We start from the raw sequence: 16,061 nt of genomic DNA, 5'->3' as shown, positions 1-16,061 counted from the left end.
CCTGAGGCAGGTATTAACGTTTGCATGGGGGCTGGATGACGCCTGCCTGTGATAATGTTTTCATTATTAGAGCTGCAGCTGCTCTGTGCCAGGAAATCGTTCCGGCTTTACAATTTTACACCGCGGTTGCCAGTCCTCAATTGTCAACGCTGCCAAATCATGTACTGTGATGGAGCCTGTCAGAAATATTTCTGTGGCACAGTTGTCGAGGTTCAGTCAAAGTTCTTCTGCGTCATTTATTGATGATGCACTTCAATGTATGTGAGACTGTGTATGTTTATGTGAATTGTAGACAAAGTCGTCTGAGTTATAACAGCATTTTCTTTCAATCAGCAACTAGGATGTCTGCAGGTCAAACTCTTCTAAGCCCTAATGTACTCTATGTGTAACATTACTCACAACTCAACCACTGTGTAAAAACTGTATATTTCCAGTAATGCGGTAGCTCAGAGGACTTTATTTCCTCCACACAATCAACAATAATATTACATCATAATCCTAACAGATGGTAGAGGATCAGTTGCTTAAACTTACAGATAAAATGGGATGGATACTTTTTGCATGCAATGCATTTAGCGACTACCATTTTCTGTAAAACAACCTTCTTATTTAGTCACAGCTACTGTAAATCTATTGCCTTCATCTCAGCTACAGTTGATCAAATACAGGCTTAGCAACTTAAGGCTTGACGAGACTTCCAGCACAATACGCTACACTATATGAATGTATTAAGTCAGTCAATGGTTAAGCAAGGCTTATTTGTTGCCCCTGAATCTTAATTCTTCCTCATATCAGAGTATTCTAGAACAGTTTCAATAGAAACGCTCTCTGTTCTAGCATGACTGTGAAACACTAACCACAAGGGGTCTTCAAACACATTTGGGATGAATTAGCACTGAGTTAGCACACAATGGGGATATTGGACCTCACGAATGCACTCATGTAGAAATAGACAAGCTATTCCACAGATGTGTTAAAAAATCTTGAAGCAAGTCGTAATAAATAATGATTAGTTTGGCCACTTTAAACAAAGATACAAAACATCAAAGTAAGACAAAAATAAAACATTTTTGAAGCTTGGGTACAAGATTGTTTGAAAGATAAACTGAACAAACAGTTTGGTCACAGAGATATAGATAATAACACACAATGTCCATTCAACTGCTGTAGAGAACCCAGTTTTGGAGATGCTTTGATGATCATAATAATTTAGAGCCTTTAACATTCGTTCCCATAGCCTGTGAAGGCCAGTGAATGAACACAGAGAAAATGGAGGAGTATTGCAACAACTTCGTCTTTGTGATATTTACAGTAAACTGAAGCAAGCATTCATCATCTTTGACCCCCATCAGTGTGACAGCATTTTGTGTCTTGGACTGTATTGACTGTATAGATATGCATGGCATTGTGATCCATAAAAAAAGAAATATGAATGGAAAATCTGTGTTTTTATCCATATCTCTGTGACCAATCTGTTCATTCAGGTTGTCTTTAAAACAACCTTGTACACCAGCTTCAAAAATGTTTTATTTGAAATATTGTATATATAATATTGTATATATAAAGCAAAAATAAATTCACACGACTGTCTTAAAAATGAATGTTAAATGCATGAAAAATTCAATGCAGCCCTATGGGGGCACAAACCAGTGCAATCTGTAGGCCGGTCCCAAGCCCGGATAAATGCAGAGGGTTGCGTCAGGAAGGGCATCCGGCGTAAAAACTGTGCCAAACAAATATGAGCGTTCATCTAAAGAATCCCATACCGGATCGGTCGTGGCCCGGGTTAACAACGCCCGCCCCCGGCACTGCTAACCTGCAGGGCGTCGGTGGAAATTCAGCTACTGTAGGTCGAAGACAAAGAAGAGGAGGAAACCGGATCCAGCGTCAGAAGAAAAAGAGGAATGCACAGAGCCTACAACTGAGTGTAGGGACTTTGAATGTTGGGACTATGACAGGAAAAGCACAGGAGTTGGTTGACATGATGATTAGGAGAAAGGTTGATATTCTGTGCATCCAAGAGAGCAGGTGGAAAGGTAGTAAGGCTAGAAGTTTGGGAGCAGGGTTTAAATTATTCTACCACGGAGTAGATGGGAAGAGAAATGGAGTAGGGGTTATTTTAAAGGAAGAGCTGGCTAAGAATGTCTTGGAGGTAAAAGAGTATCAGATCGAGTGATGAGACTAAAATTTGAAATTGAGGGTGTTATGTATAATGTGGTTAGCGGCTATGCACCACAGGTAGGATGTGACCTAGAGTTGAAAGAGAAATTCTGGAAGGAACTAGATGAAGTAGTTCTGAGCATCCCAGACAGCGAGAGAGTTGTGATTGGTGCAGATTGTAATGGACATATTGGTAAAGGAAACAGGGGCGATGAAGAAGTGATGGGTAAGTACGGCATCCAGGAAAGGAACTTTGAAGGGCAGATGGTGGTGGACTTTGCAAAAAGGATGGAGATGGCTGTAGTGAACACTTATTTCCAGAAGAGGGAGGAACATATAGTGACCTACAAGAGCGGAGGTAGAACCACGCAGGTAGATTATATTTTGTGCAGACGATGTAATCTGAAGGAGGTTACTGACTGTAAAGTAGTGGTAGGGGAGAGTGTAGCTCGACAGCATAGGATGGTAGTATGTAGGATGATTCTGGTGGTGGGTAGGAAGATTAAGAAGACAAAGGTAGAGCAGAGAACCATGTGGTGGAAGCTGAAAAAGGAAGAATGTTGTGCAGCCTTCCGGAAAGAGGTGAGACAGGCTCTCGATGGACAACCGAAGCTCCCGGAAGACTGGACGACGACAGCCAAGGTGATCAGAGAGACAGGCAGGAGAGTACTTGGTGTGTCATCTGGTAGGAAAGGGGAGAAGGAGACTTGGTGGTGGAACCCCAAAATACAGGGAGTCATACAAGGAAAGAGATTAGCGAAGAAGAAGTGGGATACTGAGAGGACTGAGGAGAGGCGAAAGGAGTACATCGAGATGCGACGTAGGGCAAAGGTAGAGGTGGCAAAGGCTAAACAAGAGGCATATGAAGACATGTACACCAGGTTGGACACGAAAGAAGGAGAAAAGGATCTCTACAGGTTGGCCAGACAGAGGGATAGAGATGGGAAGGATGTGCAGCAGGTCAGGGTGATTAAGGATAGAGATGGAAATGTGTTGACTGGTGCCGGTAGTGTACTAAATAGATGGAAAGAATACTTTGAGAAGTTGATGAATGAAGAAAATGAGAGAGAAGGAAGAGTTGAAGAGGCAAGAGTGAAGGACCAGGAAGTGGAAATGATTACTAAGGGGGAAGTCAGAAAGGCACTACAAAGGATGAAAACTGGAAAGGCAGTTGGTCCTGATGACATACCGGTAGAGGTATGGAAGCAATTTGGAGAGATGGCTGTGGCGTTTTTGACCAACTTATTCAACAGAATACTAGCGGGCGAAAAGATGCCTGAAGAATGGAGGAAAAGTGTTCTAGTTCCCATTTTTAAGAACAAAGGGGATGTTCAGAGCTGTGGGAACTTTCGAGGAATAAAGTTGATGAGCCACACAATGACGTTATGGGAAAGAGTAGTGGAGGCTAGACTCAGGACAGAAGTAAGTATCTGCGAGCAACAGTATGGTTTCATGCCTAGAAAGAGTACCACAGATGCATTATTTGCCTTGAGGATGCTCGTGGAAAAGTACAGAGAAGGTCAGAAGGAGCTACATTGTGTCTTTGTGGATCTAGAGAAAGCCTATGACAGAGTACCAAGAGAGGAACTGTGGTACTGCATGCGTAAGTCTGGTGTGGCAGAGAAGTATGTTAAAATAGTACAGGACATGTATGATGGCAGCAGAACAATGGTGAGGTGTGCCTTCGGTGTCACAGAGGAATTTAAGGTGGAGGTGGGACTGCATCAGGGATCAGCTCTGAGCCCCTTCCTGTTTGCAGTGGTAATGGATAGGCTGACAGATGAGGTTAGACTGGAATCCCCTTGGACCATGATGTTCGCAGATGATATTGTCATATGCAGTGAAAGCAGGGAGCATGCAGAGGAACAATTGGAAAGATGGAGACATGCACTGGAAAGGAGAGGAATGAAGATTAGCCGAAGTAAAACAGAATATATGTGCGTGAATGAGAAAAGTGGAGGGGGAAGAGTGAGGCTACAGGGAGAAGAGATAGCGAGGGTCGACGACTTCAAATACTTGGGGTCAACAATACAGAGCAATGGAGAGTGTGGTCAGGAAGTGAAGAAACGGGTCCAAGCAGGTTGGAACAGCTGGCGAAAGGTGTCTGGTGTGTTATGTGACAGAAGAGTGTCTGCTAGGATGAAGGGCAAAGTTTACAAAACAGTGGTGAGGCCGGCCATGATGTACGGATTAGAGACAGTGGCACTGAAGAAACAACAGGAAGCTGAACTGGAGGTGGCAGAAATGAAGATGTTGAGGTTCTCGCTCGGAGTGACCAGGTTGGATAGGATTAGAAATGAGCTCATTAGAGGGACAGCCAAAGCTGGATGTTTTGGAGACAAGATTCGAGAGAGCAGACTTCGATGGTTTGGACATGTTCAGAGGCGTGAGAGTGAGTATATTGGTAGAAGGATGCTGAGGATGGAGCTCCCAGGCAAAAGAGCGAGAGGAAGACCAAAGAGAAGGTTTATGGATGTGGTGAGGGAAGACATGAGGGCAGTTGGGGTTAGAGAGGAAGATGCAGGAGATAGGCTCAGATGGCAAAAGATGACACGCTGTGGCGACCCCTAACGGGACAAGCCGAAAGGAAAAGAAGAAGAAGAAGAAGAAATGCATGAAAAATTCAACTCACCATAATGCATAGCTGTTCTGCGTTATCCTCTCAAGTAACTGTGCCTCGATGTCCCATGCTATTTCATTATTCTTGTTATTGTGGTTGTCAAAAGCGGAATGTTTTCAACCTTTTCAAACCTCAAAGTTTGCTGCAAATGTCCTTTGTTGCAGTTAAAATCAATTATTCCACCATAGTAGAGGTCTTCTTAGCTTTAGCAATGCAATCCGTGACCAGGAATGATTTTAGCATGGACATATTTGTGCAAGTAGTGGCCTTTCTTTCTGTCCTTCATGTTCCCGTTTTCTTCTTTCAAAATATTCTTAGGGCTTTTCTTTCAATGCTGGGTGTTTTGTCTCCATGTGGCAATATAGTTTTCATGGTTTCACGTTTTCTTTAGTCGGTCACTGCATATTTCAAAGAGTGGGTGTGGGGCTTGTGAATCACCTGTTACAATGAACCCGTAACACAGATCGGAATCTTGGTATTTTCTTTTAAATGCAGGTTTCTTTTTGCAAGCCGTATGTGACCCCTATGTTGTCTCATTGTTGTCTTGTATACCCTTTCTAAAGAAACTCTCCATTGAACTGTCCTGTGGCCATGGTTAATTTTACGAGGGCTAGCTTGGATTGAAAAAGACTCCCCAAAGAGTCAAGCGCCGAAATGAGGTGAGGATGGAAGTGGCTGTCTTTCAAAGTATGACACCCGGAAGAAAAAACAATGTAATCATTTGTGTTTTGTTCTTTGCTGCCCGATAAAAATGATCTACGGACTGGTGCCGGTCTGGGGCCTGGTACCAGTCTCGACAGTATTCCCAAAGCATGTACAGTATGCTTGGTGGGTCCCATTTCTAAACAAACTAAATGGGAGATTGGACGGGAACAAATGGAGGAACAGTGAGAAGGGTGAAGGCATGGACAGGAAAAGAGAGGAATGAAAATTAGCCGAAGTAAAACAATATATGTGCATGAATGAGAGGGGTGGAGGGAGAAGAGTGAGGCTCCAGGGAGAAGAGATTGCGTGGGTGGATGACTTCAAATACTTGGGGTTCACAATTCAGAGCAATGGTGCGTGTGGTAAAGAAGTGAGGAAACAGGTCCCAAGCATGTGTGAAGGTGTCAGGAGTGTTACGTGACAGAAGAGTCTGTGCTAGGATGAAGGGCAAAATTGAGTTCAATGCTGAGGCCGGCCATGGTATAGGGATGAGAGACGGTGGCTCTGAAGAAACAAGACAAAGCAGAACTGGAGCTGGCTGAAATGAAGATGAGGTTCTTGCTTGGTGTGAACAGGTTGGATAGGATTAGAAATGAGCTCATTAGAGGGACAGCCAAAGTTGGATGTTTTGGAGACAAGATTCGAGAGAGCAGACTTCGATGGTTTGGACATGTCCACAGAGGCGAGAGAGTGAGTATATTGGTAGAAGGATGCTGAGGATGGAGCTGCCAGGCAAAAGAGCGAGAGGAAGACCAAAGAGAAGGTTGATGGATGTTGTGAGGGAAGACATGAGGGCAGTGGGTGTTAGAGAGGAAGATGCAGGAGATAGATTAAGATGGAAAAAGATGACACTTTGTGGCGACCCCTAACGGGACAAGCCGAAAGGAAAAGAAGAAACTAAATGGCAGATTGTGTAGGATTAGGGTGTACATGTAAGATGAACACTGAACACAGAACAGTGGCCATTGAACAAAAAAAAAAAATGAAATAAAACATTTGCCCAGTGCAATGTTGTGGCTGTTATGTATATCTATTAGTATGTTCCACACCAAAGAATCCAATCTGGCAACAAATATCAAACTTGTACATGCTCATATTAGTGCCATGATGAGATGTAATGACCGCAGTCTAATTGCATGTGGACACAACTCAGCCTTTCCACCTGTGACATTATTGCTCTCTCGTACTGAAACAAAACGGTAACTAATTAACATATACAATATCTTTCTGATCAGCACTAAACATTCCCCCCTGTTTCCTATGATGCTCCTTGAATCCAAATCTTCCAATTAGTGTTTTGCACTTCCCTTGATACCGCCCAAAAACCGTCAGCGCTCCGTAAGCCAGTGCAGGTCACACGGAAGTACCCAACTAAATGCATTCTTGCTTAGACTAGGCTACCAAAAGGATTTTTCAGGTATGTTTAATTCTTTCTTAATCAACAATAACACAGTTTAATAAAGGCTGCCCTATGAAGACTAAATGAAGATTCCTATTCCAAGAAGAAGATGGGACGGATTAAAAAAAATGCTTTTTGTGACTGTTCAGCGTGAGCCAATTAATTCTTTTACTAGAATTAACGTTTGAAACATTTAGGTAAATAAACATGTTTTGGCATGGAGATTAATGCTTGATTTTCACTTATTTGCACTTTCTCTCCGTTTTGGTTCCTTCTGATTGCGTATCATCCGTGTCATACATTGTAAGCCTGAAACATCGTGACCTTTGAAAGTGAATGTAACATGTGCACATTCATTCATTCATTCATTTTTCGTCCTGCTTATCGTCACTAAGGTCGCGGTCGTGCTGCAACCTATCCCAGGTGACTTTGGGCGAGAAGCGCAGGACACCTTGACCACCTTGGTCTCCAGCCAATCACAGGACACATAAACAAACAACCATTCACAGTCACATTCACACCTACAAGCAATTTAGAGTCTTCACTCAACCGACCATGCATGTTTTTTGAATTGTGGGAGGAAACCAAAGTACTCAGGGAGAACCTGCAAACTCCAGAGAAGCATGGCCAGATTTGAACGAGAGTCCTCAGAACTGCGAGATAGATTTTCTATGTAATATAAAAATCAAATGTCAATTGTGTACATGCTAAACTTTGACACAATAATGCTATATCGTTCAATGATTTTTGAAGCATTATGAGGTTGTGTGTCTTTTGTCTCTTCATTTTGCTTGGAGAAAAAGTCAATATTATACAAAAACATGGATTTAACTAAAGACAGTAAAGTAACTTGATATTTATAGGGAAAAAAAAAATCTGTGTTTGCACCACTAGCTGCTGCAAGGAAAATCTATTCCTAAACTGGGCACGCTGGACCAAATTGAAACAGGAAGTGGGAATGCAGAAGGACCGTACAGCGGCGACTGTGACGATGAGGACGGCTGTGATGGGTCAGCTGATGGAGAGATCAAGAAGAACATCCAGAGTGTCTCCAAATGTAAGTCACAAGCTTTTCTAAACATCACGTGAAATATTTTTAGTAATGTTTATTTATAATGCACCTGCAGAGTTTGGGAGGTTAAAAAAAATACATTTTTGAAGGACGGATTAATCTCACTGCCTCTATTCTAGTTCATCAAATCATCATTTTATAGTAATTTTACTGGATAATCTTAATAAGAGTTATCCCAGACTCCAGTTTATGACACACATAATAATAGTCATGAAAGATAATAGTTTCAATGGGGACATTAAGGCAATCAAGGCCCGTTACTTAAAAAATTATTGCTTCAGAGAGGATCAGTATCCCCTGATGAATCACAGGACTGTGACTCTAATTTCACACCTTCCTCACATCGCATGGATACCTCCTCTCCCCTCTCATCATTAAACACGCTAACCACAAGATTAATCATCCCTCCCATTTTGCCAATGGCGACAGTGAGGGTGGTGGTGGCGGCTGGTCATCCAAACAAGTCATTCTCGCGATGTAAATGTTCCCGTCCGTATAGAGGCTGCTGGACCTAGGGAAGTTTTTTTTCATGATGGTTCATCTGAGGCTGTGACATCTTTCACTAGTCTCAAGGCACAACACCCTGCCTTAAAAGTCCCATGCTATCATTTTTCTTTACAATTGTTTATGTCCTTTTATTGGGTTTGCAAAATAATTTGGGTTGCATATGTCCAGAATGTCATTTTTCAAGATGGATGATCTTTTATGCCTGGCAGTTGAAGTGCCCAGATATCTCGCAGATTTGCAACATGTCAGTAAATTTTGCTTTGATTGGGTCACTCTTCTTCCCTGTTAAATATGGAAAACAACTTTGCTCATATTGGTCCATAGCACGATGTCCACTAGCGTCTAGAAGCTTAGGGCGGCCAAGCATTCGTGTCAGTGCACTGCCCTTTAATATTTGAAAGGGAACGTGGGTGAAAATTATCATGGGAGAGGGATATATTGAGGTAATCACTGTCATCCTCTCCCATTGACTAGAATTGAACATTGATCATTGGTGGGGACAATGAATGCAAGATTTGCTATTTCCTCCACCACAGCTACATTAAAACATTTGAAATATAGTTCAGTATTGTTGCAGAACACTTTTGTGTAGATGTAAAGATTATAGTGGTACGGCTGAGACCCACTTGCTTAAAACTCAATAATGCTCTGTTGCCGTTCAGCTGAGTTGCGATAGTGGGTGCCAAACATGAATTAATCAGGTACTTGAATAAGAATTTCCGTAACTATGTCACACTGTCATTTGTTTCAAATCCTGTCTTTTGCAAAGTTTTCAAACCCTATTGCGTTCAACTGACAAACCACATTGATATCAAACTTAAACCATGTCAAAGACTCATTTTGACTCATGGTCTGCATTAAACGGTAGAAAAAAAAATGGATATTGATGTCACGGGACATTTAAGCTTTAACACTCATACACCAGTTTTTAGTATCACCAAAAACAGAACCGACAAGCAGCAACTACACTACCACCCCAAAAAACCCCATTAAAAAAAAAAAAAAGTAAATCCAGCGTGGCCATGCCTTTTAATGAAAGCATAGCTAGTCGTAGTATTTGACTAATACTATGTTAAATTGTGCACAAAGCAGTTTGTTACGGCATATTACTCCAGTTGCAGAGAGGTTTTCTCTCTTCTGATTAGAACACATTTTTGTGAACAGCGCACCAAGCTGTGCAAATCTCCTCCAGCTGCACCAAATCATTTCAGTCAACTCACTACACTTCTCTCTGGAGAGTGAAAAGTAATTATTTTTTGGCTGTTGCTAATTACAAGCCGAGAATTTGAAAGTTTCTGCAGTTGCTGTCACTGATGCTAGTTTTCATTATTCTAAGTGTAAAATGTCAATAAGAAAAATCATACTGACACATAAAATATGAACTGTGACTGTAAAACCATCCATCTGCTGTCATTTTCTGAGCCTCTTATCCTCACAAGGGTCACGGGAGACTGTACAACCAACAATAATCGAGTAAATCAAAGTGGAAAACAAAATAGAGAGCTTTTTGGGGAGGTGTATTGTAGATAATGTTTTTTTTTCACATCCAATTGCAGCTCAAATACCATTTAAAATTGTATTTGCTTTTTTTTTCCTCCACTGCTGTCTATAATCCTTCTCTCTTATCTTTGAGCATTATGAGCAGAATGTGCCGTCGATGGCATAGTCTGATGAGAAAATAGAATTGATAAAGTTCAATGCGAACAATAGAAGGCTGATTTCATGGATTATCCTCATTAGGCAGAATTACGTTAACATGAGATCTGTAAAACTTGACAAGAAGCAACATGAGACCATGCGATCCTGTCATCACGTAAACCAAGAAACCAGTGAACTAACGTGACAGTTTCCCAACCCACAAGTAGTCAGAAATCAGTACTTTACTAATACATGAGAACTCTCGTAGTCATTATTATATTATTATGTGAACACTCAGAAGTCATAACTAAATTATTTTTCCCTGAACTTGGAGCATCAAGCCTGGTTTTCAGACATGTACTCTCATCCAAGAGTTTTAGGTCTAGCTGCTCTTTTTTTAAATCTTTCCCTGAATAATCGAGACACAGATGATGAAGAACCTTCACTAAAACATGATAGCGAAGAGATATGAAAGCTCTTTCTCCTACATCTCTTTTATATCTTCCCTCCTTTCTCTCACAACTGCATGAAAAGGCGACTGGCCTGGCAAATATCGCCAATGCGCCACAGCTTGTTGCCATAATAAAGTGACGGGGATTTGACTCCCTTGAGATTGCTGGTCATAAAGTAGATATAAAATTACTGGTATACATAAAACGTATACACACACAAAAATTGTTTAAAATAAATCTTGTCAGTTCATGCACTGTACCTAGGTTCAAAAACAGTCTTGGCATGGAAGCTCCAACCTCAATTTTCTTTTTCCTGTGCTGCATAAAGTAACGTTAACCTATTAAGTGGTATCTTTATTTGTTTTTCATGTATTTTGCTTTCATTTAGTGAGAATGTTGCTTGTGTTTCAATGGCGTTATGGGATCTCGGTGCACACGCTTTTATTGTTTGACTAAATCTACCCTCTTTACGATTGATAAGAGTTGGATGCTGGGCATTGACACTATTGTTACTAACACTAATGTAAAGGTAATTAGTCCTTTTCAGCCCCAGGGGAACAAAACATTTACAGTACATATATCATGTCAGGTTAAGTGGCAAATCATTTTGCAGCATTGGAACTGATTATTTTAAAGTTTAGACCATTATAGCCAGGAGTAACTAATTGTTGTTGACCAAATAAGTGCAGCTGTTTAAAAAAAAAAAAAAAAAAAAAGAAAAGCTTCATTTGTGGTCTGTTATCCTTCACAACTACGGGTGTGTACGTTTTTGCACCTTATTGCTTTTTTGCAACACACTTAATTTTAACATCTTGGCACTTCAATTCGTTTAAATGTATAATTGTGCGTGGATAATCAGAGCAAGGTGAATATGAGCTGACTAATGACTGTTTGTTAGAAACCAAAAGGCTTTAAATCATTAAATCTTAATGTTTAGCTCTTTCATGCTAGAGGTTTAGGAGATAAATATACACCTGGATTAATCACATAAAACCTTGCTCAATTTAAGATATATATTATAGTGCAGTTTTGCGCCTCTTGCTGTGGTGTTTTACTATCCTGCTCCAAGCTGTGAGATTCTAATAAAAAACCATCTAGAAACTCTATAAGGTTCTAATTAGACAAAGTTAAATGAGCTAAACTCTAACATCTCCCTGAAAATGTAAAGGCGAAAGCACATTCTGTGTTACTGTAATCACAATAAAAAAACAGATGTCAACAAATTGAGACATTGCTTTTTTTTTTGGACGTCCTTGCATGAGTGCAACATAGTAATAAAACAAAAAGAATTGGAGCTTTTGTTTTATTCAACATAAAACCTTGGCTTTCCATGACCTGACAGTAAAGACTACACTAGAAGACGACGAAGTTTTATTTTTCTTTCCACGCTTAAACCCAACTGGCAGCTTGAGACCTCTTATCTGGCCAGCCTCGATTCAGCTGGAGACATTGTGACGGCCTGCCTTGCGAGCATTGTACTGCAAAACAACATCTGTCAGACACAGTGGCAGCATGGAGAGACATAAATCGATTTCTAAGAAGTAAGTACAATGAGGGCATGGAAAAAGACTCTTTAGGTGTGACTCTTATTAATTAATGGTGTCTCTGCGGGTGTTTGATTGCAGTGTCTTGTCTCCTCAGCACTGCAATAAAGTGCTGCTGAATATAGAACTCCTCCACTAATAATGAGGATGGACTTGACTGGAACATGAGGGAAGCTGAGGATATTTTGCAATAGATCTGTGTCATACATTATAAACTGAAAAATACATATCTGCAAGAGTAGGAGTTACATAAAAGACATTTTTGAGGCATGGTTTGAGAGAGGTACTTGACGCTTTGATAGAATTACATAAATTGTGTAGTACTACCGAATACTGTCTGGGCAGATGAAGTGGTCACAAAGAACACACCGAGACAATCCAAGGCAGGAAAACAAGCGATCAAAAGGAAAATACGTCCACTGAGAACAGCACCATGTGATTAAAATCCAACAAAAGTCTGCCCCTTACATGGAAGTGGCTGTGAGCCATCATACTGTAGTTCTGACACTGAAGGGACACGTTTGTCAGTGCACTACCCAAGCTCTGTGGGGGATTGGAAACAACACTAAAGGCAAACGCAGTAGTGAGCAGACAGAGCTGTCACTATCTGCGTTTAAATTGTAGTAGACCAGCCGAAGTGGTGTTTGGATTGCAGCTCTAAACTACGATGTGATATATTTCATTTTTAATGACTTTTCTCAACCATCTTTTTCCTCATGGCTCATTTCATACAGTTGCTTTTTTAGGCATGCTATTGTGGTCATTACCTTAGCTGAGAAAGTTATGTCTACACCCTCTTTTGGTCGTTTGTCAGAAAGATTGCACGAAAACTATTGGAGCATCTAAAGTAGATTTTGTGAAACGGTACATCATGGCCAAAGCACTCAGCTACTAATGGCAATCTCAATTTAGAGTGAGCGGGAAATTTAGCCCAGGCAATTCTAAACATTTTATGAAGTGGTATGAAAAATTATTTGTCCCTCCATTTCTTTCTTTCTTTTTTTTTTTTTAACATTCCGTGGTGGACATGCTGATATGTTTCAGGAGGTGCTCTGTTGCGAGCTGATTGATGGCTGAACTTTCACCTGCCAGATTTTCTGCTATGAACAGATGAATTCCTTCGTTCCATTAATCACAGAAAGTCATTTAAGTTCCTGAAGTAACAAAGCAGCCCAGACCATCATAATGCTACCCCCATGTTCAATTGTTGGCATGCTTTTTTTTCTTTTATATTGGATGCTGATTGTGAGGCCAAAACATCTTTTATCTTGTCATTCCACAGAATATGGATTGATGGATTTTCTATCCATTGTGTCTTTTTTACTGTGAGCAGGGGTTGGGTTTGAATCCTTCCCATGGATGCCATTTGTTCCAATGTGTTTTGTGTCTTTTAGTTGAGTCATTAACCCTGTCGGCCAGTGAGGCCAGCAGTTTGTTGGATGTCATTCTGTTTTTATTTTGTGATCTCCTGAACGGGTCGTCATTACACTCTTGGAATACTTTTGGTTGGTCGTCACTGCAGGGAAGGCTCACTACTGTTCACTTATTTCCATTTGTGGATAATGGCTCTGACCACAGTTTGCTGGAGTCGTAGAAATTGCTTTGTAAGCTTTGGAAGCAGGGTCGATAAGGGTGCATCGGAGTTGACCCAACCTGTGTTTTGTGGTCTTGGTGAAGGCGTTCGATCGTGTCCTTCGGGGAGTCTTTCAGGAGTATGGGGTCCCTGATACGACTGGTGTCAGAGTTTGGTCTGCATTGCTGGCAGAAAGTCAGACTTGTTTCAGTTGCCCTTTGTCACTGATTTTGTTCATAACTTTTACGGACAGATTTTTTAGCCGCAGTCGAGGTGTAGAGGGGGTCCTTTTTGGTGGCTTCAGCATCATATCCCTGTTTTTTGCAGATGAGGAGGTTCTGTTGACTTCATCAAGCCGTAATCTCCAACTCTTACTGGAGCGGTTCGAGGCTGATTCTGAAGCAGTGTATACTAGCCGATTTTTATCTATTTTTAATATCTGTTTTTTTTTTTTTTTTAAATTAAAGGTGACGCAAATTTTATGTTTGCTCTATCGGAGCAATGCTGTTCTCATTTAGGAACTGTTGAATGTGTGAGTAGGTGCGTTGTCATGGTGAAGCAGCTAGCTCTGAGTTGTTCTGCCACAACTCTCACCTTCATATGCACCGAACAAAGCAAATGCTGCAGAAGCTCTTTGAGGATGTCCTAGTTAATCCTTCGTGCCACATTAAGATCTTGTGGTTGGGTGTGGTTTGGGTTGGAAATACAGTACGCTTTATACTTTGTGACACCAGCCCTGGAAATCTTCTCACAGTTGAAATCTTAAACATGTAAATAGACAGTCAAAAGACAATAAAATATAACAATGAAGTCGGCACAGGACATTTTGACTTGCATGTAATTCCAGCCTTAGACTTCTTATAAAAAAGAAAAAAATACAGTACATACACATTAACATATAATTTCACATAACGTACAAACTCAAATTCTGGTTAAATTGTTTTTTAGGTGGGATTATCTGTGTGCTGCCTGTCGATTTGTAGTTACTGCAGAAAATTTATGAGAATAGTCAACACTATTTGTAGTTGAGGTTTTTTTAGTAGTTTTCTCCACATAACTGCGGGGTCAGCTGCCCTTGTCTTTATTCTGCAGCATCTCCTGTTGAAATAATCAACTTGGGCATGATAATTTATAATTGCAAAGGTTTTCTGGTCTAGTGCCCCTCCTGCCACTAAGAAAGGTTTCAGAGGTGGGCCTAACCGGTGGTCCTCTAAAGCGTACTCACAAGGCAGCAAGTTTGTTGTCTGTTCCCTCACACCTCGGGGACCCTTCGAGTTAAATTTCACACCACCCGCATTGTCTGTATTGTTACTCTCTTATCCATCTATTTTCTGAGCACGTTATCCTCACAAGGGTCACGGGAGTGCTGGAGCCAATCCCAGCTGTCATCAGGCAGGGGGCAGGGTACACCCTGAATCGGTTGCCAGCCAATCGCAGAGTTACTCTCTTATTGTTCTTAAAACATTATGGACAATAGAAGTAACTCAATGTTTTGTTATCATTTGATAGAGCTTTACATTTTTTACACAGTAAGCTGCAAAAATGCCAGATGACATGCACATGCAGATTTAAATCTGTAGAAGCATGTTGGAGTCACTTTTTTAACATGCGTGCTTTTATACAATACAATTCATAACACAAACACAATGACATTTTAATTGCAAACTCATGGAACCCTTCCCCTTCTCCTCATTCTTCCTTCAGAAAGTTCTGGCTCTGTTTACTACAAAAAAAAAAACAAAAAAACAGATTAACCACTCCATCTGTACTATCTTCAAATACATTACCTGGCTATCAGTCATTTTATTACACCCACAACAATTTTAATGGTGAGCTTAATGAGCTGCGGGTTGCATCCGGAAACCTTTCTCATTGTCGTAATGAACCTTGAAAAGGGCAAGCGTACATAATTCTGCGAACTGTTTTAATAATCAGTTTGGTGTTACATAAACCTTTTCACAGAAGTCTGCTTTATCAACGAAAAGAGGAGCTGAACTCTTCATTAGAATTAATTGACCTGCAATCCCATTGTGTGGATATAAATTCTCTTGCTCCAACTCACTAAATAGATCTTTTAGAAGCTCCCAAATCTCTTTTGTAAGCTCCAGCCAGCCCTAAAATAGCACAATTATTTCTTCTGCTGTAATGGAGACCTAATTGTAAATCTCATTGTTTGGAATCGTCTCATTGTTTGCCTTTGGGTATTGCAGATCATTCTACTCCTGCCACTGATGACAAACAGTAATTCTCCATTTTGTACATTCACAATAGTTTCCATGGGGAAATATTTATCATTGTGTAGCTTCATACTAAGTTATTTCAAATTTATATTAGAGAGCGTCTTGCAGTTTACCATGCATGATTGTCCATATTAGTTTCAGCTCAATCCCA

At 40.7% G+C, this 16,061-nt stretch overlaps 1 protein-coding gene across 1 annotated transcript in view; it reads left to right on the top strand.

Annotated features, from left to right (window-relative positions):
• gpc5a (glypican 5a) overlaps nucleotides 1–16,061 on the top strand; it is a 110,712-nt gene that overhangs the window by 70,564 nt on the left and 24,087 nt on the right. The window contains exon 8 of the mRNA XM_061815146.1: nucleotides 7,779–7,941. Within this exon, the coding sequence (XP_061671130.1) occupies nucleotides 7,779–7,941 (163 nt within the window). The remainder of the gene's footprint in view (nucleotides 1–7,778; nucleotides 7,942–16,061) is intronic.

This window comes from Syngnathoides biaculeatus, chromosome 3 (assembly GCF_019802595.1).
Source record: "Syngnathoides biaculeatus isolate LvHL_M chromosome 3, ASM1980259v1, whole genome shotgun sequence".
Lineage (NCBI taxonomy): Eukaryota > Metazoa > Chordata > Actinopteri > Syngnathiformes > Syngnathidae > Syngnathoides > Syngnathoides biaculeatus.
This window is presented reverse-complemented; position numbering and strand designations above follow the sequence as displayed.